General features: G+C 43.3%; 1 protein-coding gene across 1 annotated transcript in view; it reads left to right on the forward strand.

The window, feature by feature from the left end:
• The window catches only part of BMPER (BMP binding endothelial regulator), a 217,616-nt gene extending 195,683 nt beyond the window's left edge, over nucleotides 1-21,933 (forward strand). Inside the window, exons 14-15 of the mRNA XM_032778745.2 lie at nucleotides 7,694-7,824; nucleotides 21,575-21,933. Coding sequence (XP_032634636.1) covers nucleotides 7,694-7,824; nucleotides 21,575-21,756 — 313 coding nt within the window. The 3' untranslated portion in view covers nucleotides 21,757-21,933. The remainder of the gene's footprint in view (nucleotides 1-7,693; nucleotides 7,825-21,574) is intronic.
• Nucleotides 21,934-24,243: the final 2,310 nt, after the last annotated feature.

A 24,243-nucleotide genomic window follows, 5' to 3' on the forward strand; every position in this document is an offset into this window, starting at 1 on the left:
TCTGGGTCTTGGGGGTCCCCAGGGAAGGTTTTGGGGAGACCAGAGTTTATCAGGTACTCAGAGTCCTGATTGGTGGCAGCGTATCAGATCTAAGCTGGTAATTAAGCTTAGAGGAATTCATGCTAGTACCTCATTTTTGGACTCTAAGGTTCAGATTGAGGAAGGTATACTATGACAGGTGCATGTGTTTTTTGCTCTACTGATTGACTGGTCTTCTTTAATTTATTTATTCAGACTTGATTCCTCTAGTGGAATAGAGGAGGGACACCAAAAAGGTTTTCTGCCCTGGTCAGCAAAATATCTTGAACTGTTTCTGTATATCCTCAGTCTTAACTCTAATTAAACAAAAATTTTTATCTTGGAATAGAATTGGAACACTTCAGAGGACAGCAAAGTCAAAATGTTCCATTATTAGAGAATATACTATCATAAGAAAATGGTGTTTCTTTGGGTGAAACTGGGCTTCAGCTGTAGGGCATGGACACTCCCTAAGCCTCCAGATACATATCTATAGCTACCTGTTTATTAGTATCTCCTAATTTATTTGACAGAATCAGAAGAGATGCAAAGAGGGATTGGGGTGGTGAGCAGAACTTTGAAATTAGCTATTCACTGGAGTGCAGGAAATGGCTCAGCAGAAAAATTGAAAAAAAGAAAACAAAAAACAGGTTTTTTTTTACACTGATCACCATTAGAACTTGTAAATTGCACTTAAGAATCTACTGGGCTTTTTCTGGGCAGGGAGTGGAGCAGGGCCGGTGCTACCATTTAGGCAGCCTAGGCAATCGCCTAGGGCGCCAGGAGTATTCGGGGGTGGCATTTTGCCGGGGGGGGGGCAGGTGGCTCAGGTTGAGCTGCCGCAGGCATGACTGCGGAGGGTCTGTTGGTCCGCGGCTCCGATGGAGCTGCCGCAGTCATGCCTGCGGACGGTTGGCTGCTCGCACGGCTCCGGTGGACCGCCCGCAGGCATGCCTGTGGCAGCTCCACCAGAGCCACAGGATCAGCGCGGGGGGCGGCGAAATGGCCGTATGCCTAGGGCGCGAGAAACCCTGGCGCTGGTCCTGGAGTGGAGGCATGCTGCTTGTGTGGCAGGGGAAGTTTCAATAACTAAAACAAACAAAACTACAAACTCCCAGTGGGAATCTAATAAGGTTGAAATTAAGGATTTTACTGACAAATAAGAAAAGGATTTTACTGACAAATAAGAAAAACATTTTTTTTAAAACTGACCCAGAATACTTACCTTATTTTCTCTCAATCATTCAGCCCTCAGCAAATAAGCATTTTTTGCTTGAAGTTGTTCTCCCAAAAAGCTGCCCTTTCAATCACACAAAGAAATTGCCTGGAGTTCCCATCTTGGACCACGAGAGGGAAGTAGTGACTGTATTTTGCTATCTAATGCATCAAATACTTTCTCCCTTGTAGCTTCAGAAGCGATTTTTGTAAACAATTTTTAATATTAATTTATTTATTTTGTTAATAAAGAATCTCATTAGAAAAAAGTGTCTCTGTTTTGATGATAGATGAATATTTACTTTTATACAGTTTTGTTTACTTTTAGTTTTGTTAAATAAGTAGAAAAATGATCAACAGTAATAATTAATTAACAAAGCAACAACAAGACACCTACCCCTTGGTGCTGGGCCCTGCATGATTGTACCTCAGCCAAACCAGAGGATTGGGCCCATCAGCTATTCTCAGGATTATACAACTCATGGAAATAGAAATAACTTGAAGCCAATAAGAATGGAGTAAATTAGAGAACTGTTCATTCTGATGCTGGTGTGTTATCATTCTTAGGGAATATTTAATGCTGCCCATACCAGGCTTGATCCTTATCCAGGCAGAAAGGAATGGCTACGAACTAGAGCTGTTTGGATCTAGATCCAAATTAGTCCAAGGTCTATGGGTGTTTGAAACTGAAGTTTTGGGTTTGGCTCATCTAGACACATTAAGTTTTGTGCCTGGAGACTTATCTTTAACTTAAGGCAACTGATCTGGCTTGGTGTTGGAACTGGCATTCGTCTCTGTGGCCGGAAACTCTCACAGCAGGAAGCTCTGTGATTTTTTGTGTTCTCAAAACCAGATGAAGTGACTAAAATGTTACATTTTATAAGTCCCAAGATGGGAACTCAGCATGCAAACAGCCAGCCTCTCATAAGCAAGCATGATCCCACCTCCCCCACTCCCCAACATCTTGGGTACCAATAATATAATAATTGTATGAAGAATTATATATAATAGTAAAAGTTGATAAGGCAAGGTTAGTTGAGGATAACAGGATGCCTAGAAGAGAATAAAACCATCTTGATATCTTAAATGGTCTGCAGGGAATACAACAGACTCACTTTGCAACAGTAATTTCCTGTGATACCACGTCGGGAAACTGCTTTGTGAAATGAGGTACATTGGTTGCCACGTGTTCGGTTTTCAAATGGAGAGTCTGGTCGAAAGGGCACCTGTGCAGTTCCAGTCAGATGCACTGACCGGATACCAAAAGTCTGGTTACCGCGGGTGGGGAGGGAGGCACAGGGTCATCAACTTACAACAGCCCCTGCTCAGCCAGGGCCACTTCCAACCTGCATCTTGTGGGTGGGCAGGCTCCGCATCAGGGGCTGCATCCAGGGCCGTCCTTAGCCATAGTCAGAATAGGCAGCCGCCTAGGGCACCACTAGGTCTGGGAGCACCGCTCTGCCAGACAGACAGGAAGCAGTGGAGCATGTGAGAGCAGGGTTGCTGGGTCCTAGAGAGAGCCAAATGCAGCATAGTCTGAGGGAGGGGATTGGCTGCTGGGGTCGCTGGGAAGGGGTGGGGGAAGGAACTCACCTGTGAGTGTGACTCTTTCCCCCGGTATGAAGTGATGCAGGCTCGGCGGCTCTGGCAGTATCCTTTGTTGTCCCCCATAACATCCATTCTTCTCCCCCTTGCCCCAAGGAGCACCCCACCTTTCTACCTCCTCCCACGGAGCACTCCTCTCTCCCCCCTCCCCTCCCTGGCTGCCTGCTGAAGAACGAAAGTGAAAATAACTCACTTCCTTGGCAGGCAGCCAGGATTGGAATGGTCGCACAGGTCTGGGCTGGGGATAGCCAGATAGCATGTGCAAAAAATCAGTACAGGGGTTTGGGGTAGGGTGAGCAGATGTCCCACTTTTATAGGGACAGTCCCAATTTTGGGGTCTTTTTCTTATAGAGGCTCTGGTGCCTATATAAGACAAAGCCCCAAATATCGGGACTGGCCCTATAAAATTAGGACATCTAGATCTGGTCACCCTAACTGGGGAGCGCACCTCTCCCCTGGGTGGAGCTGCACAGGGCAGGATGAGCTGCTGTGGCTCCATGGGTGTCCCGTCCCTGAGATCAGATGCTGTGCTAACTTCACGATGGTCTGTTGGGCTGGCGGAGGTGCCTATTGGCATGTGATCGGACCTGAGGGTTTGCTGCTGCTGTTGCCACTCTGTACCCTAAGAGGTGGATTTTGGGGTCTTGCAGTTTTCCACCTATCTCCTGCTCTACTTCAGCTGTTGGACCAGCAGGCTGGGGGGTGAGCAAAGCATGAAAGCAGTGCTGTGTTGCCATTTAGATTGTCATTTAACATATTTGTTTGCCAAAAATGCTTGCTAACAATCCTGAATTCAATCTCAATTTAAAAAAAAATCAATATCTTAGCCAAAAAGCAGAAAATTAAGTTGTTGACAATTATTTGTGACAAGTTTGGTATGGGGAAGGGAGTGGGCCAGTTTTCATCAGAAAAACAAAAAATGTTGACTGACTTTCCTATAGCCCTGTTACTGCTAAATAGAGCCCTCCAACAACTGTAAGATGCTCATCTCCTTACTAGTGTATAGAGCGGGGTTCCCAAACTTTAACAGCCTGCGAACCCCTTTCACTAAATTGTGAAGTGTCATGAATCCCCTCCTAAAAATGAATATTTTCAGGAATTTAAATTTAAATTTCCTCAGTGTGATGGATGCCCCAACTGCCCGGCCTGCTTTTCCTGGGGCTCAGGCTGGGGTTTGGGCTTCTGGCTCCCCCACTGACCAGGGCAGGGCTCAGTCTGTCAGTCCCAACTGCCCAGCCCCACTCTTTCTGTTACTCGGGCTGCCAGCCCACACAGAGCACTGGGGTTCAGGCTCCCGGCTCCCTTGCTGACCACCGGGACTCGGGCTGCCAGCCCAAACTGCCCGGCCCCATTCTCCCTGAGGCTCGTGGTGTCTGTCCTGCAACCGGGTCCCACCTGTTGTCTCCAACACCTGGGATCTTCTGGCCGCCATTAGTGAAATTTTTCTGGCAAATCCCCTGTAATGTTCTGCAAACCCCCAGGAGCTCGCAAACCCCAGTTTGGGAATCACTAGTGTAGAGCAGGGGTTGGCAACCTATGGCACACGTGCCAAAGGTGGCATGCCAGCTGATTTTTGATGCTCTGGGGTTCCGGCTGCTGCCCCATTGCCAGCCAGGGTCCCGGCCACCGGCCCCACTCAGCACCCGCTGCCGGCCTGGGGACCCCCAAGGAACCCCAGGCTGGCAGTGGGATAAGCAGGCCGGCGGCTGAGACCCCGACTGAGCCACTCAACCCACTGTCGGCCTGGGGTTCCATTCACTCAGCTGTCAGCAGACTGAGTGGGACTAAATTCAACAAAATAAGAAAACAAGAGCAACTAATGACAAAGTGCAAGAACCTAGAGAGCTTCCTGAAGCACAGTGATAGTTTTGATTTAAATGGACTTGAACTGTACGAAGAATTGAGTACACTGTCATCAGTGTTGCCACATGCAAAATCAGTGATGGACATTGTACAGTTTATTCATACCAGCAAACTTGTTGATATATATATATCCTAATGTGTACATTGTCACTCGCATTCTACTGACAATTCCTGTAGCAGGAGCATCAGAAGAACGGAGTTTCTCAAAACTAAAGCTCATTAAAAACGATCTCTGCTCTACGAGTCAGGAACACTTGATTGGTCTTGCTATTCTTGCAATCAAACAAGACATCACTTTGTCTTTGTCATACGATGACATTATTACTGATTTTGCAGCCCAAAAAGTCAGAATATTGCTTTTAATTAAAAACTAATCCTGTTTCAATACTTCTTCATAGAAATTTCCAATAATATGTTGACAAATTAAAAAAAATTATATTATTTGCATCATTCTGTCAAATCAGAATTTTTTCAATAGTTCTACTTCTTTAGTGCTAGTCCATCAGCATTACAGTGGCTTCACTACGTTAAACTGATTTTAATAACATGCATGTGGCAAGTTTTCCAATACTGTAAGCTTATGTTTGTGTTGCTCAGATCAAGTCAGGCACAGGGGCAACAGTTTAATAATCCTGCCTAGGGCACCATAAATCCTAAGGACAGCCTGGCTGCATCTCCCGACCCAGCCCTAGAACAGAGGGAGCCCAGCTGGTGAGAGAGAAGAGGGAGGTGGAGAGGATCAAGCGACAAGGAAGGAGGAGAAGGAAGGAGCATGTGACAGAGATGGGGAGAGAGGAGTGGGCAGGGGTGTGGTCTTGGGGAAAGGCAGAGGGAGGTTCCTGAGCTCCTGCTGTAGTGTCCAGTTTTCAGGTATTAGAAAGTTGGCAAGCCTAGATATATATCTCCTAAATGATATGAGGAATATGGAACCACTTATGTTCAGTAACAGTGCCTGATGCATTCAGAGCACTGCTTTTGGATGTCAATGAAGATTTGCAGGAATTCTGTGGTAGGACAATACTCATCAACGGGACTTTGTTCAGTGAATCATATGTAAGGCTGCATGTCTGTCATGGAGGTCATGGAAATCACGAATTTCTGTGACTTTCTGTGACTTCCATGACTTCTGCAGCAGCTGCTGCTGGCCCAGGGGCTGTCAGAAGCAGCAGTTTTTGGGTGTGTGGGAGGGGGCTCAGGGCTAGGGAAGGGGTTTGGGAGCATGGGAAGGGTGCTTAACTGGGGTGGGGGGCTACCCTGCAACTCCTAGGAGGTGGAGGGGTGGGGGGGTCTCTGTGCCACACGCTGCCCATGTGCGCAGGCCCTGCCCCCGCAGCTCCCATTGGCTGCAATTTCCAGTTAATGGGAGCTGTGGCAGCTGGTGCTTGTAGTGGGAGCAGCGGAGGAGCCCCTGCCCTGGCCCTTGCCTCCACTGTCTAGTAGCTGCAGGGACAGAGCCAGTAGGAAGCCCCGCCAACCCCTCCCCCAGTACTAGCAAGGGTCCCGGGTCATCTCCCCAAGCACCTGCAGCACCCCCAGACCGCCCACCCCAGAGCAATCCTGCCCAAATTTTAGACATGGTGGGTATTTTTAGTAAAAGTCATGGACAGGTCACAGGCCTGTGAATTTTTATTTACAGCCTGTGACCTGTTCAAGAGTTTTACTAAAAATACCCGTGATTAAAATGTAGCTTTAATCATACGTGAACAAAATAGGAGATGAACTTGAATGCTAAAATGGGAAATTATTTTCAGAAAGCTGAGCACTACCACAGTCTCCCACTGACTTCAGTGAGAGTTACGGATGCTCAGCACCTCTGAAAATCAGTTCCTTAATGTTTCCAGCACACTTCAATAATTTAAAGCCTACACAAACAGCAAACTTTGCAAATCCATTGCCTCTTATCAGTTCTTGTATTTTCAGCTTGTGTCAAATTTTGTATACAAACGTGCAGTAGCAGATTTACTTACTGCCGTGTTTTATGATTATTCAGTGAAATAAGATGGTTGAAATGAGAGCTAAATGAATAATTGGTTCTTGGGGAGTTTGTGCCTTTTTGTTTTGGGTTGTTTGTTTGTTTGTTTTTTTCCTTCATGTTTTGTTAGGTTTTGGTGGCCGACCTGAAAAATCCAGAAAAAAAATTTATTTGTTTCAAGCCAAAACTAACATTTTCCAATTTTTCTCACTGAAACAAAAAACTATTTTTTCAGGTTTCTAGCTGTTACATTTTTTGAGATATTTGTACATGTAAATCTCTCTAAAACCGACTCTAGCTAAATTTCAAAACAAAACATTTCAAAACGAAAAATTTAAAAAAAAGGCCAAAATGAAATATTTTAACATTTTTCCAAAAAATTTATTTTAATTTATTTGGCCAAAAATATTTGCCAAATTTGAGCCAAATTAATGAATAGCTTTTGTCATCCCATAATTGCATTTTTCAGTGACTTTCCTATTCATCTGAAATATTTTGCTACGCTCTAGTTGTATCATGAACCCTGAGGACTTCATAGCATAGTAATTGCGTGTCTTCTTTGATCCTTATAACACTCTTAAATCTGGGAATTAATCTTAAACGTTGTTGCAATAGACATTCTTTGGGAAAGCCGAGATGGATCCTTTATTAAGACAAAATTGTATTTGCTACAAATTGTCTTTGCGTTGCTCCATAATTGCAGCGTACAACCTTTGATCCTTATTACACGGCAGTTCTTGACTCTCACATTCTGGGCTCTCTACTTTGATATGACTTGGTGGTAGGACATTTGTGTAATTGGGAGCGCTGAGCATATAGAATAGAATATAGCAGAACTGCAGAGGTTAGACCCGCTAAGTAGATTTAGGAGCAAAAAGTGTTCAATGTGTTTGTGATTTCTCCAGCACAGGTTATTGCGGCATTAAACTGTATATGATTTTATATAAAAAAAAAATTCAAAACTTTGAGGGGTCTTTGTCAAAACTTTTATTCCTTGTTTGTTTCTGCTGTTTTTTTCAGGTCCTGTGTAACAGATATGTGTGAGTGTCCAGTTCATAAAAATTGCTACTGTGAGTCATTCCTTGCCTATGCCCGAACCTGTCAGAGAGAAGGGGTAAAAGTCCAATGGAAACCTGAGGAGCACTGTGCAGGTAAGGATACTCTGAGTGCTTCGTTGCAATTTAATTCACAGTCTGAAGGAAAGAACCTTGCAATTTTTTATATCATTATAATGTTGGAGGGAAAAAATAGACATCAATAAATGGCTAGGCTGGAATTTGATGAGCAGCCAGCCTACATTCTGAACTATAGGTGTGTATCTATAAAATATACATAATCACCCACTCTCTCTCTCTCTCTCTCTCTCTCTCTCTCTCTCACACGCACATGCACACACACGGTATGTTATAGGTATATTGAGAGAGAGAATGCCAACCTATGGTGGAAATATATAGTGTTCATGTGCATCAATTTTGGTCACTGAGGCAACGTTCCTATGTGATTTGCACTGCTTTAATGGCAAGTAGTTATTTCCACAGAGAAGAGGATTTACTTCTTGTAACTGGAGGTTCTTTGAGATGTGTGATCCCTTTCTGTTTTCCGCATGTGGATGCATATGCATGCCATGTGCCTGAATCTGGAAGTGTTTCTTAGCAGTCTCCGTTGACCCGCATATGTGTTGTGTGTCTCCTCATGCTCCTAGCTGAGAATATAAGAGGTTGTGCAGATCGACACCTCTCCAGTCTCCCTCATACTGTAATAGAATGCAGTCCTCAGTGGAGGAGATGGAGGGCAGGTAGTGGAATACAGATAGGGACCACACATCTGGAAGAACCTCCAGTTACAGGTAGATAACCTCTTCTTTTTTTTTTGACTGATGGTTTCTATGTGTATTCCATACGTGGGTGACTCACGAGCTGTGATCAGTGTGGAGGTGGGTGTGAGGATTCTAATAGATGTGTGGTCTGCAGTACAGCCTGGCCCATGGGATGTGTGTTACTGCTGCTCATGTGATGGTATAGTGTGTCATGAACATGTGGATGGAGCACTACGTTGCTGCATGAGAAATGTCTTGCCAGGATATGTCCACCAGTGAGGCTGATGTGGCAGCCTGTGCTTGTGTAGAGTGTGCCATGACTCTATCGGATGGGGGTATGTTGGATTAGTTGTAGCTAGGGCTGTCAAATGATTAAAAAAATTAATAGTGATTAATCAAATGATTAATCACGCTGTTAAACAATAATAGAATACCATTTCTTCAAATATTTTTGGATGTTTTCTACATTTTCAAATATATTGATTTTGATTACAACATAGAATACAAAGTGTACAGTGCTCACTTTATTTTTTTATAACAAGTATTTGCACTGTAAAGAAACCAAAAGAAATAGTATATTTCAATTCATCTGCTACAAATACTGTAGTGCAATCTCTTTATCATGAAAGTTGAATTTACAAATGTAGAATTATGTACAAAAAAGCTGCATTCAAAAATAAAACAATGTAAAATTTTAAAGCCTATCAGTCCACTCAGTCCTACTTCTTGTTCAGCCAATTGCTCAAACAGGTTTGTTTAAGTTTGCAGGACATAATGATGCCTGCTTTTTGTTTACAATGTTGCTTAAACTGCAGCAAGGAAGGTTTAGGTTGGACATTAGGAAAAACTTCCTAACTGTCAGGGTGGTTAAGCACTGGAGTAAATTGCCTAGGGAAGTTGTGGAATCTCCATCATTGGAGATTTTTAATAGCAGGCTGGACAAACACCTGTCAGGATTGGGCTAGAGAATACTTAGTCCTGCCACGAGTGCAGGGACTGGACTAGATGACTTCTCAAGGTTCCTTCCAGTTCTGTAATTTTAATGTCACTTGAAAGTGAGAACAGGCATTCTCATGGCACCGTTGTAACAGTCATTGCAAGATATTTGCATGCCAGATGTGCTAAAGATTCATATGTCCCTTCATGCTTCAACCACCATTCCAGGGGGCATGCGTCCATGCTGATGATGGGTTCTGCTCTATAACAATCCAAAGCAGTGCAGACCTACGCATGTTCATTTTCATTATCTGAGTCAAATGCCACCAGCAGAAGGTTGATTTTATTTTTGGTGGTTCAGGTTCTGTAGTTTCTGCATCAAAGTGTTGCTCTTTTAAGACTTCTAAAAGCATTCTCCACACCTCGGCCCTCTCAGATTTTGGAAGGCACTTCAGATTCTTAAACCTGTAGTTATCTTTAAAAATCTCACATTGGTACCTTCTTTGCATTTTGTCAAATCTGCCGTGAAAGTGTTCTTAAAATGAACAACATGTGCTGGGTCATCATCTGAGACTGCTATAACATGAAATATATGGGAGAATGTGGGTAAAACAGAGCAGGGGACATACAATTCTTCCCCAAGGAGTTCAGTCCCTAATTTAATTAATGCATTATTTTTTTAATAAGCATCATCAACATGGACACATGTCCTCTGGAATGGTGGCTGAAGGATGAAGGGGCATGCAAATGTTTAGCATATCTGTCACATAAATATCTTGCAGTGCCGGCTAGAAAAGTGCTGTGCAAATGCCTGTTCTCTCTTTCTGGTGATATTGTAAATAAGAAGAGGGCAGCATTATCTCCTGTAAATGTAAACAAACTTGTTTGCCTTAGTGATTGGCTGAACACGAAGTAGGACTGAGTGGACTTATAGGCTTTGAAGTTTTACATTGTTTTGGTTTTGAGTGCAGTTATGTAACAAAAAAATCTACATTTGTAAGTTGCAATTGATATTCTATTGTTTAACAGTGCGGCAATTAAAACCATGATTAATCGTGATTCATATTTTAAATTGTGATTAATTTTTTGAGTTAGTCGTATGAGGTAACTGCGATTAATCGACAACTCTAGTTGTAGCATTCATGGATGCACCTGAGACCCATTTGGAAATGCATTGGGATGAAAGGGCTTGACCCCTGGACCATTCATGATGACCACAGATAGTTTCAGCGATGTGCAAAAGGGTTGAATCCTGTGGAAGTAGAACACCAGTGCATGATGGACATGGAGAGAGTGCAAGGCTCTGTCAGTAGGGGATGTGTGTGGTTTGGGGTGGAAAACTAGCAGGTGTACGCACTGATTTAGGTGGAATTCAGACACCAATTTTGGGAGGAATTTAAGGGGCAGCCATAAAGTCACCTTGTCCTTGTGGAATATTGTGTAGGGGCAGTCTTCCGTCATATCCGTGACTTCATTGACTTGTCTGAGTGAGGTAATGGCTACCAAGAAAGTCACTTTCATCGAGAGCTGGGAGAATGTGCATGCTGCTAGCAGCTCAAAGGGTGGTTTTGTGAGGGCAGAGAGAACTAGATTTATGATCCCATGGTGGTGTGGGCTTCAGTACTGGTGGAAAGGGGTTGAGTAAACCTGTCGTGAAGCTGATAGTGGTGGGATGGAGCTGTCCATAAGCGGAAGAAAGGCTGCATTCTAATAGAGTTGAGGTCCAGGTCCGACATCTTGAGGGTGAGGAGATAGTTGAGAACAAGTGGAATAGACACCATGCTCAGTGAGTAGTGGTGGTGGCAGTGGGCCCATGCTGTGAAGCATCTCTATTTAGCTCAGTAGTAGGCTCTGGTGGATTCTCTGCTGCTTTGAGTAAGGACTTGGCTGTTTTAGCAGGCACAAAATATCTCCTCTCTGCCTGCTTAGGTGTGGGGGCACATGAGGCAGGGGTGTGCCACATTGCTCATGATGGCCTCACTAATGGGTAGGGCTACCCTAGGTGGCCCCTGGGGTTGGAAGAGGTCCAGGAGTTGATGTTGTGGGTCCTGAACCTCTTCCAACAGGATTCCTAGATCTGTCACTACTCTTTGCAGCAAGTCCTGGTATTGGTGGTGGTGGTCCAGCAGAGAGAGTGGGAGGAGGATGATTGCCTTGTCCATTGAGGAGGGTATTCCTGTTGGGACTAGCATAGCCGGTGGTATTAGTTCTATGTCTCCCTTTTCTTCGTACACTGATAGCACTGGTGGGTGTGCAGGAGATGGCAATAGGACGTCTGAGATGGTGTCTGTGGTAGGGATCCCAGGGTTCCCCATATAGCCAAAAGGAAGAGTGCCTCAGATGTGTTGGGCCCCATGGGAAGAGGTACCAGGCCTCTGTTGTTGGGTCATATGCCAAAGGGTAGGGTGTACATCTGGACTCTGACATGACATCGGGGAGAAGGAAGGTTTCAGTTCTGAGAACTCCTCGGACTCTGAATATGGTGCTCGCAAGGGGTAGGGGGGCATCGGTACCAGAGGGCTGCCGTATGGCAAACATATGGGCTTTTCTTGGAACAGCAGATGAGGTTCATACTTTGGGGTTGGGATGCCACGGTTGAGCAGGGCGCTGAATAAGAGGGGAGACTGCAGGTAGGAGTGGATCAACTCTTCTGCCAACAGAAATGCTTTTGAGCATTCAGGGATCTATGGTGTACATGCAGAGATGCCGGAGGGTCTTGGCAATGCTTGGGTGCCTAGGTCACCGTCTGTATTATCATATCCCATTTGTACCTGGCCTGATCCTCCATGAGGGGAATCTTGGGTACTGGTCTGGCCAGATCTGCGCGTGACATCTCGCCAGACCTGGAACATCTCGGGGAGGAAATGTTGTGCTTGGGAGCAGTCTGCAGCGGGGATCTGCTCTTGTGTCTGTGAAAGTGTTTTTCTTCTCTCCTGCTGGGACATGTGCGGTGCTTGGAGGGGAACTCACTGCTGGTGATGGCCACTGTACAGGGCTGTCTCTGGGGCCTGGATTGGAGTGCACCCTGGATCTCATCACTTCCTCCATCAGATGTTTATGAAGGTGGAGCTTGTGAGCTTCCCGGGTTCAAGGCGGGATGGATTTGCAAATGATACAGCAAGCTGCCATGTGTACCTTGCTCAGGCAGTAGAGGCACCACTGGTGCTCATCACTGACAGAGAAGGAGCGCGAGCAGGAAATGGCATTTGAAACCCGGAATCAGGGGCACAGTCCCTGGCAGGGGAAGTACAGGCCCCAGTTAGGGGAAGGAAGAACTACACACTAAATTATCTAACTAACACTATAAAAACTATTCACAATGGTTTACAACAAAGCAGAAGTGATTCACTCTCTTAGAAACTAAGAGCATGAAGGAACTGGGAGTTCTGACTCAGGCCACATGGTGGTAAGAGGGAACTGGAGAGGTGTTGACCCAAATTACCTCTTATATCATCGTTTGGGAGCATGAGAAGATGCACTATGCTCATGTGGGTCAATGAACACTGCTAAGAAACACTTCTGGACTCAGGTGCATGGTGTGACTGCACACCCATGTGTGGAAGACACACAGGGACCATCACTAGAAGCAGAATGGTGTCATGTGGTCATGGCCATTTTAAAGTGAGACAATATTTCCCCTGATTATGTCCCTTTTAATTCAGGTCACTGTATAATGGCATTAGATTATCTGGAAATTTATGTAAAGATTTATATAATCTTAGTCTTATAGTTAAGACTAATATTTAGTAATGGATATTTTTAGTAAAAGTCATGGACAGGTCACGGGCAGTTAACAAAAAATCATGGTCCATGACTTGTACTATATACCCCTGACTAAATCTTGGCTGTTCTGTAGCAGGGGGTGGCCAGTGGCAGCAGCGACGCACAGCCTGGGACCACTGCTGGGCCTGGGGGGTTGCAGCACATGGCCTGGCACCCCCACTGGTGCTGGTGGGGGGCGACTCGGGACTGCCGCTGCTCCTGGAGGGGAGGTGATGCGGGGGGGTCCAAGAATGCTCCAACAGCGGTGGGTGCAGCTGGCCCAGGGGCCTCTCGAGCTGCTCAGGTGGCCCCGGGGCCAATCACGCCGGCTGCTGCAGAAGTTCTGGAGGTCCCAGAAAGTCACAGAATCTGTGACTTCTGCAACATCCGTAACAGACTCGCAGCCTTAATTATATTTTAGAAAGATGAGTGGGATACTCTCTGCTGGTCAAAGAGCTGTTACTCTGCTTTCTATTCTGATGATTGTGTGACTCATAATTTTTTCTGTTTTCTGGAGGATACAATAGCAGGAAGGGGTGAATGATACAGATAAATATATGATTGCTTCTGAAATCTCTGATTATTCTTTACAAAGGAACAGAGCAATCCAGACAGAATGTCTCTATGTAAATATACTACTCCCTAAATGAAGCCCCAGAAAGCATTAATGGCATATGTTGTTTTAATCCATTGACACATCCAGTAGCAGGTGAGACTGGAGCCTGAAGAAAACAGCCCTTGGCTTGTTTTCATGAGCTGCCTAGTTTCTCTTTACTTTTTGTTATTGCAGGACTGCCTAAGATCTCTAGTAATAGACCAGGACCCCACTGCAGTAGGCTCTGTTCAAACAGAACAGAAAGATTGTCTCTGCCCCAAAGAGTTTACAATTGCTCTGTCTCCTGTTTTATAGAGTGGGGAGTATTAGGAAACAACAAGACAACATTAGTTGTCATGAGAAGCAATGGTTTCAGCACACCAGTGGCCTAACCTAACTTTTGCAATCGTAATGGCTAATGCTCTCTTGCATTCCTTTGAAACTAATGCAGTCTTCCCTGTAAGCATAAGCCTGTTGGAATGGCGCTGTATCAGTGAAAGAGGCTCCTTTAATAAGGGGATGTCTATATTGATAGAACATTTGGCCTTTTTTTCTACAGTTTCATCAAAGATAAGAACTTTTCTAAGGACAAAACACCCCTTGAGACAATATTTTGCACAAGGAGTGTCCATAAATCCTCTACCAAGGCCTTGAAAGGCTATTAGTCAAGACAGCCCCTTCCCCCCCTCCATTAAAATGGACATTTGTAGAAACTTCTCATCTCTGTGACATCCCCTCAAACACTAGCACCCTCTTCGTGATTTTTTGGTTGAAAATCCTTGGGGATCGCCTTAGGACAGTAGCATGTGTTTGACTAAGTTTCCACTTGATGCTCCATTCAGAATGTGAGACTAAAGTATCGGGGCTGGACTTTTCAAAGGCGGAGTGAGGCCATGCCTATGCATACAGCGCTGCAGTGGCGTAGCCGTTCCAATGCAGCTGTGCTGCTGCAGCACGTCTGGGGAAGACAGTCTATGCCGATGGGAGACATGAACATTTATGTTGGTGTAACTTATGTTGCTCGGGATGTGAATAAACCACCCCCTTGAGCTACATAAATTATGCCTACATAGGCAGTAGTGTAGACATAGCCTAAGGGACTTAAATCTCATTGGGATCTGGGCCTCCCTTGGGCCCATTAGCAAATCCTAGCCAGGGTTGAAACTTTTTTCAAAGCTAGCTAGGTGATTTGTACATGCATCTTTCATTAATTGTACTGGAAGTTGTGTCTCTAAATTCCCTGGGCTTTGAAAATCTCAGTGCTGCCTCAGATTTGCAAAAGGACGTAAGGGAGACCCAACTCACAAAGGGCCTCTACAGTTCCTCCAAAGGGTACATCTTGTTCCCATGTACAAATATCCAGGGGTCAGGAGATACTCTGTATCTGATTGTCTGACCTTTAGTTCAGCTCACACTATCAATATTTGGGTGGTGTCAGGGTGGCACATTTTATACAGCAAAACTGTATGGACTGTCCAAGGAACTCAAAAAAAATAAAGTGCCTCCTTACACTTATGGTAACAATAACCAGTATCTAGGTTTTAAGCTTTAACTGGCTTTTGTTGAACCCTACCATTACAATTATTTTGTCCTATTTAGGGCTAAACATTTCTAGCTATGAAACAATATATATGTCATATAATTTAGTAATCTGTGACTTTCATTTCCTGTTTGACATTTCATAGACAGCAGGATATTTGGAAGGCTGTTCTAATGGGAATTGAGTGTACTTATTAATAAAGTCAGGTTTTAATTATTCTTTTGTGTGTTATAAAACACAGACCTTGTGTGCTTGCCAATTCTTATACCCAGAGTGTTCAGGGATAAATAATATTCTTTAGAATACTTATGCTGTCTGGACTGTCAGCCAAATAGGATGCACAGGAGACTAAATATATGTCCTGTTCTCTACACACTTCCCCCCGCCCCCAACCAGAAGGTGGATCATCTAGCTACTCGTTTCCTAAATGAATAGCACATGTTCACTGCTGTTTAAGGCATACAGTGCATAGGTGATATAAGATGACACTAAAGAGAAGGGTGTGGAGAAGACATGAGCGAATGGGAGATTTGTTACAAAAAGATAAAAAAGAAGAAGCTGGGTTATAGTATGAAGGGATTATTGAGACCAATGTGTAAACTGAGAAGGTTTGGAAGGGCAGGAAGGGATGTGTGGGAAGCAGATGAGTTAAGGGGAGAGTGAAAAGCTTTGTGGATGGATATGGGGAATAAGAAAGCGTATGAAGGGAAGAGAAAGGAGCTTGGAATGGTGAGACAAAGGGAGAAATAAGGGAAGGAGGTTTAAGAGGATAGAAAGAGAAGTGATGGGGCTAGTGAGGGAGTGACAGAGTGGGAAAAAGGAGGTGAGAGAGAGAGGCTGATGAAGACAGAGGAGAGATGTTTATAGGGCTGAGGAAGGAAAAGAAACACCCTGACTGAGGGGAATGCAAACATGTTTGGGCAATGGACCTTTAGCCGCTGGAGCTTGGAAGACATATGTAGAAGATGCAGTATGGTAAGGGGGAAATAATTCCCTGTGAAGGGATGGCTGTGACAATACTAAAGAAAAGGGAAGGCATGGTATGGGCAATAACAAGGATGGAGGTAACAGGTAGTAGAACTGAGAGAGCCACTTAATCCAGGGACTGGGTCTCAGGAGCTCTTGTCAGCTAAGTGATTTTCTCCTTTGATTCCTGAGTTGTTGAGGGTGATTCCAGATGTCATCATTTCCACTTATATGCTGGTTTCAACCAGCTGTTTTGCCCTCCTGGTTCCCTCTCATCTGCAGAATTTAAGTCTAAAGTACACAATTTTTTTTTCAAATAATTTTATCCCTGGTGGAATTTCTCCTAGATATTACTCTAATCAGTTTCCTCTGTGTCTCTGTGAGAGAGGAAAGAGCTTCTAACTTTTTAATAAATATTTGATAGAAGTTGGAGCAGTTAGAAATACAGGCAAAACTGTATAATTAAAAGGCTCATTCAGGTCCCCTCCCTTCCACTGGCAAGAATGCTCCTGAAATGATGTACCCAAATTGTAATCAGCAAGTACCATGAATGAGCCCAGACTGGGTGTCCTAAGAAACACCAGGAAAGGGAAGGCTGGGCAACAGTAACAGAAAAAGCAGCACCCTGTAATCATTTGGAACTCCTAACTCAGAAAGTTCTGTAGACTTGAGAATGCAGAAAAGCAGCTAGAGGCTGGCTTGGGAAAGGTGGCTGTTTAGGACTCTTATTAGACATCAGACATTATCTTAATTAGATTTGTCAGTTATCAGTGAAAAATCAGTTCAAAAGTTCATATCTGATATCTGTGTTTTTGTGCAGTGGAACAAGAGACTTTCACTGCACAGTGGCTAACTCAAAGCTGTAAATCCCCATTAAGGCAGTAATAAATATGGACAATTAGGAGTTAGTTGTTAAAAGGCTAAAGTCAGGACCAGATTGTAAGCAGCAGTGCCAAACATATGTTTTTGAAGATGAGTGGGAAAATGCTAGTGGACTGGTAATGGTGCAAAATGCTGTATTATTTGCAACATTGGTAGTAAGTTTTTGTTTTGTATTAACATATTAGGAAAGTTAACATCACTAGTATTCAAATTTTTTTAAAAGTATTTGCATCAGAAGGTGGATATGAAAGCATCCCTTCTGTTTTCTGTGTCTGTATGGTAATGACCCATGTCAACAATCCAGGGGAGATTTAACTGTATATTGTCCTTTTTTTTTCTTTCTTTCTTTCTTTTTTTTTTTTTTTAAAGTTGTTGGTTGACTTAAAGTCAAAGTGGAATGTTTTGGCTCAATCACAATTTAAAATGCAAAATGCTCAAACAGGTTTAAATGTCAGCTATTGTATTTTTCAGTATTCCACTTCCAGAGTAATTATCATTTAATTCCACTGTAAATGGCAGCAGTCATATCGTTTTAATAGTATCGCTGAGAGGAACTATTTCATCAGTTTTACTGCTCACCAATTTCATGTTTTGAGTAGTTGAAAATGCCTTGTTTTAACTTTTCAGTGAAAAGTCACCACAGCGCTAGGAAACTATTGGTGCCAACAGTGATCAGAAGAGCAGCCTTTAATCTGTTCTGAATTAGTGTGGGGCAGAAATGGCCCCCAGATGGCTCCAGGCTGGGGTAGTGGAAAGGTGGCTTGGAGCTATCTCTTCTTCTACACCTTAGGTATTGTGCCAAGCACAGCTCAGCTGGACCAAATACCTGGCCTTTGTACAATAAAACTTTACAGGTTGAAGTCTTTAAAGTTGAAAACCTTAAGATCATAGAGTGTGCTCTAAGGCCTAGATTTTCAAAGGGACAATTTTCTGTCACTCAATTTTTGAGTGCTAAACTTGAGATATCTTAAAGGGCACCTGATTTTCAGAGGGCAGCTACTCAGCAGAAACAGATACCCTGTAAGGTAGCTCAAGTTGACCATCCAAAATCACAAGTCACTCTTGAAAATCTTGGCCTACATTTTATCAGACATTTAATATGCAGTTGCTGAAGCACTTTTAAGCACTGCACATATTCTTGTGGAGATTAGATTCTGCATGTGCAGAGCTTGTTTTGTGGCTAAAGATGTTATGTGCTTGATGTACTTTATGTAGCTTTCTTTTACCTCTCTTCATTTCCTTTTTGAAAATTTTGCTTTTCTTTTAAAAACTAGGATAATTACAGTACAAAATATCCATTAATGCTGCAGTTTTAAAAGGTTCTCAGGGTTACATGAATCTGTCTCCTGTCCACACAAAGAGTCAGCTCCTCACTAACATCCATCAGCAAAACTCTACTGAAATCAATGAAGCTACATTGATTTGCACTGGCTAAGGAGCTGGCCTATGTAATTTTTTCTTTTTAGTAATGATGTACCTTGCTTATTACTTGGCTTTGTTAAGAGATTAGATGGATATCTTTAAACAGTAGTTTTCAACCTTTTTTCATTTGCGGATCCCTAAAAAATGTGAATGAAGGTGCGGACCCCTTTGGAAATCTTAGATGTAGTTTGCTAAGGACTGTGGAACAAAGGTTGAAAACCACTGTCTTCAAATATGCAGGATGTGCAACTTGACTGAGTTAACATTACTATGGAGACTGTAACTTCTTACTCCCACTGAGGATCTGACCCTTAATTTTCTGATTTCTTAGGCTATGTCTACACTTCCTTAAAAAGCTACAGTGATGCATCTGTTGTCTACACCGGGGTTAGGGATGGTCGTCGTTTGGGAAAGTGCGTGGGGGCACTGCCCCCACAACAAAGGCAAGGTGTGCGGGGAAGGGTCATATGTCACTTCCTCTCCCTCCTCCGCCCTGATTTCTGCGAGCATTGAGCTGCCCTGCAGGCAGGACCGGCGCTAGGATTTCTCGCGCCCTAGGCGCACGGCCATTTTGCCGTCCCCTGCGCTGATTCTGCAGCTCCGGTGGAGCTGCCGCAATCATTCCTGTGGAGGGTCCGTTGGTCTGTGGCTCCGGTGGAGCTCCCGCAGTCGTGCCTGCGGGCGGTCCACCAGAGCTGCACAAGCAGCCGACCGTCCGCAGGCACGACTGCGGCAGCTCCATCGGAGCCCCCTGCCGCCCCCCCCTGGAAAAATGCCGCCCCCCTGAATAATCCTGGCGCCCTAGGCAATTGCCTAGGCTGCCTAAATGATAGCGCCAGCCCTGCCTGCAGGGCTTGCTCTACTTGGCCTGTTGGTTTGGGAGGAGGGGACTCTGTCCTTCCCATGCTGTGCCTCTCCCACCCCAGCATGTTTCCTTCTGGGTCCTAGTGCTGGCCCATTTCCTATACAACAGGGAGTGCCAGCAGGGGGGTAGGTCAAGGGTTGGGGTGGGGGGAAGAGATAGTGGGAAGTGGGAGGGAGAGGGGTGGGGCAGAAGAGAAGGGAATGGGGCAGAGGACAATGGGCAGAGGAAAGGGGAGGGGATAGGGAAGGGAAGAGGATACAGGAATGGGCAGGGGGGAAACGGCTCTGGCATGTGGCACCTCCTCGGCAGCAGTACGAGCAGGGAAGCGGCTGCAGCAGCACCAGAGCAGCGACATCGCTGCAGCAGCTGGTGCCAGAGTAGCCACCAGCCAGCAACAGCTGGGGCTCCCCTGTTAAGCTGTCCCATCGCCCTCCCCAGCACCGGCAGTCCCGGTATCCAGTCCAGGTGTGGGGAGAGAGCCAGTGAGCCATGGCTACAGTGTGCACATGTGTGTGCATGGGCACACCCATACTTTGCACCCTCCCCCCTCAACAAATATAGCAGTCAAACGACACCTATGGGGTTTAGCTCAGAATTTTTCACCCCCTGAGAGATGTAGCTGGGTCAGCCTTGTTTTTTAGTGTAGACCTGGCCTTAGTGTTTAAACTCCTAACCTTAGCATGACTGTACTACAAGATTTTGTATTTTAATAAGAGTATCTCTGCTTACTTTTTCTTTGTGAATAATGGCAATGTCGTAATGGCATTCTAAACCTCATACATGGAAAAAATTAGCTCTGTTCTGTCTTTAACAGAATCTGTGTGACCTGCATTCTTTAACAAGTGTGGATCTGTAATACTCTTAAGAGAGAAGCAACCTTTTTCATGCACCCACTTAACTGTAAATAGCAAGATAGGATTCTGGATACTTGCGAGTCTATTGCCACTTGATTGTACTTTCTTTTTTACATCATCACAGCCTTTTGAAAGAGTAACAGCCTTTTATTTACTATTGAGCCATGCATTATTCTCCATGCTGGATAGAGTATACAATGTGGAGAGCTGAAAGTTCTAATCTAGTGGTGATATAGTGCTTTTAGCTTAGTCCTCCATAGTTATTTATATTGAAAATGCATTGAAATGTCAACGGCATGGAGCACATACTGGCATCACCAAACATAAGAATCATTGACCTTAGTGACTCCTTGATATAAGTGTATAGCAGAGAAATCATTGTGGGGTTTGGTGTGGTTTTTTTCCCAATATGTGGTGCTGCTGTTGAACTAACAGCATTGTGTTGACTTACTGCAATGTACAGTTCTAGTGGTGAAATTAAAGGCAATGCCTGTGAGTCGAACCAGTTGCCACTGGTTCTTAATGGAAACTTGAACAAGTCACTTCACTTTTCTGGTTCCTTAGCTTCCCCATCTGAAAAATGGACATAATGAGGTTATTTATCTGCCTTTGTAAAATGTTTCAAGAATTTCAGATGAAACGCATTATATCATCTATACAGTCAAAGCAGAGATAAGCCTAAGGTACAAAATTCAGATCTGGTTCTAGATGTGAACTTTCCCCAAGTTTGGAGGTATTCTGGATCCAGAATTTTGTTTCTGGACTTCATACTGATAAAGACAGCTTTGAAGTTAGGATCTGGATTAGAATTCTCACAAAGATCAGGATTATTTTAGATACCTGGTTTTGGTTCACGCTCATCTTTAGCACAATATACACCTTTACCTCAATATAACGTGACCCAATATAACATGAATTTGGATATAATGTGGTAAAGCAGCAGTCTGGGGGCGGCCGGGCTGCGCACTCCAGTGGATCAAATCAAGTTTGATATAACGAGGTTTCACCTATACACGGTAAGACTTTTTGGCGCCCAAGACAGCATTATATCGAGGTAGCGGTGTAGTGGAATCTCTATATAAAGCATTTTTTCATATGTCTCTGATGCTATGATGTTCTATTAAATATCTGCAACTATGACTAACATGTCATAGAGATAAAGGATTGTGTTATGGTTTTAAAAAATGTAATTAAAATGGCATATCTTTAATCCTAGTCCTGTGATCTTTATCAATCGTGTGTTTTCTTTTAACTGCCTTTCAGCAACCCAGTGTAAACATGGTGCAGTGTATGATACTTGTGGCCCTGGATGTGTCAAAACATGTGACAACTGGAATGAGATCGGTCCATGCAATAAGCCATGTGTTGCAGGTTGCCACTGTCCAGCAAACTTAGTTCATCACAAAGGAAGATGCATCAAGCCAGTCCTCTGTCCGCAACGGTGACGTTAGTTCTATTTCCAAGGACTATAATGTTGGTATCTTTGATACCTTTGAAGCTCACAGCCAATGAAGGACTGCACTGTTTGTATGCAGATTCTGCAAAGTACACATATACTCAGTGTTTGTGTATATATGTGTGTGTGTGTATATGTATATTTATGTGTCTATATATACACACACAGGCAAATATATACATTATTTATATATACACACACAAATGTATATACATTTATTTATATATAAATGTATACTATGTGTGTGTAAATACACATCTGTACACCAAATATAAATACAACGTATAAATATACACACACAGAGAGAAATATACATCATTTATGTAAACAGTAGAAGGATGAATTATTTTATGTATATTTTTTGCTATAAACTTTATGTATTATTTGTAGGATCCTAATCTGTAAGCCATTTGAGTCGTTGTACAAATAAAACAGGTGTTTTTAATACAATATAGTGGCATGAAAACATTGGGTGACTTTGCCATTGCATAAACTTGTAGTTTCCCAGAAAATTTTTCTAGGGCCATAGCATTGCCAGACTGGATTATCTTCAACAGAGAACCTGGATTTACAGATGTACAGGAAACACTTTTCTCTGGAGATTTATCTAGGACTATTTCATGTGTACCTCAGAGCTGTCTAGTGATTGGTGACAGTGTTTAATGGTGCAAAGAAAGCTAAGAATTGGATTTTATGCTTAATTGAATCACTGTATAAAATGACTTCCAAACTGGATTGGCCAACTGCCAATAAAGAGAGAACCAAAGAATCAATGGCCAGATTCTCAAAAGTGTTCAACATGCAGCAGCTCCCGTTGAAAAACTGACCTCTTATCATTTAATAGATTAAATATCCTATATGTGTTGTTATATTTGGCATTAACTGGGAATGAACAGTAAAGAACCAGGGAAAAAAACTTTAGCCACCTTACCATGTTTTAAGCCACTGCTTTTGTTTCATGCATTCTTAGAAATATTATTGGATAAACAAAACTTAAATATTGTGAAGTAAGATGCAATATGATTTTGCTGCAGCTTGATACTTAAAATAACCTTGGCTCCCTTTTTTAGTAATACATTTCATTGGTCAGCATGTTTAGAACCCAAAGGCAAATTGTCCTAAAGAACAGTGTAGAAAATGTTAAATGATAAATGCCGGCAGCTCACCAATTTCATCTATCTTCATGAACTAAGGGTATATCTTCACTACCAGCTGGATCAGTGGGCAGCGATTGATCCAGCAAGAATCGATTTATCGCATCTAGTCTAGACCAGTGGGGATCAACTTATCACATCTAGTCAAGACATGATAAATCGAGCCCCGAGCGCTCTCCTGTTGACTCCTGTACTCCAGCTTGGAGGGAGATACAGGGAGAGTTGACAGGGAAGTGGCAGCAGTCGACTCACCATAGTGAAGACACCACGGTAAGTGAGCAGTAAGTTGTTCACGTAACTGAAGTTGCATAACTTAGATCGATCCTCCCTCCCCCCCCGCCCCCCAGTGTAGACCAGGCCTCATAGATTTGTGAAATTTGCTTGACTGCTGAAATCTTCCCAATGGAGATGAAGTGAGTTGTGATTCCACCAGACATCAGAATTTATGCTGTATAGCTCTTTCAAGCTGGCAGGCAAGCGGGTGGGGAATTACACTTCCCTTGCCATGGAAACCTCCAGTAGGGTCTGATGAATGGGAATCTTCAGTAGGCATTTGATGTGAACTTATAATGAAGTAACCCTTTTTCCCCATAGCGCTACTTCACTATAATTGAAACTTCTCTAACTCGAATTGAAATTGCACTTCATAATGTCTGGGAGAAAAATCAGGACTTTAATCTACTTCTCTTCAACAGAAGCTTCGCTGTGTCTGAATTTACTCCGAGTAAAAGGATGTAACAGTTTCTAGTTATATATGGTTATGATGGTGTCATAGGTGAAGCAATTTGGTAAGCAGATCTAACACAGCATAATCATATGCAAAATTCTACATACACTAGTGTTAAACAGAGCTGGGTCAATAATTCCAAAAGTTTTCCATGAATGTTTGTCTAAAATTTTTTAAATTTGATGGTCACTTCATGAGCACTCCATGTTTGTTTTTTTCTGTGAACATTCAAGTGATTAAGTTTTACAGGCAAAAAAGGTTTATGGAAAGCAAATTTCAAAGTCACACAGACAAGTATTTGTGGAAAACCAAACTGTAAATGTGCAAGTGCTCATCCAATCAGGACACAGAAACAATACTGTGTGACTTATCTAACCAATCACACATTGTAGCAATGCTGCTGAAATTCAGAATGTTTGCAATCAGTCCATAGAGTAAAAAGATGAAATGATAGTTGCTAACAAATTTCAAATATCAATTAAATCTGAGGAAATAGCAATCTGTTTGGGATATTCCATGGTGGGGCTGGGAGTGGGGCTAAATCAATCGAATATGTTGTTTGCCCTGCTCTAATATTGTTTTTTTTTTTTAATTT

Source organism: Chelonoidis abingdonii, chromosome 2 (genome assembly GCF_003597395.2).
Source record: "Chelonoidis abingdonii isolate Lonesome George chromosome 2, CheloAbing_2.0, whole genome shotgun sequence".
Taxonomy (NCBI): Eukaryota; Metazoa; Chordata; order Testudines; family Testudinidae; genus Chelonoidis; species Chelonoidis abingdonii.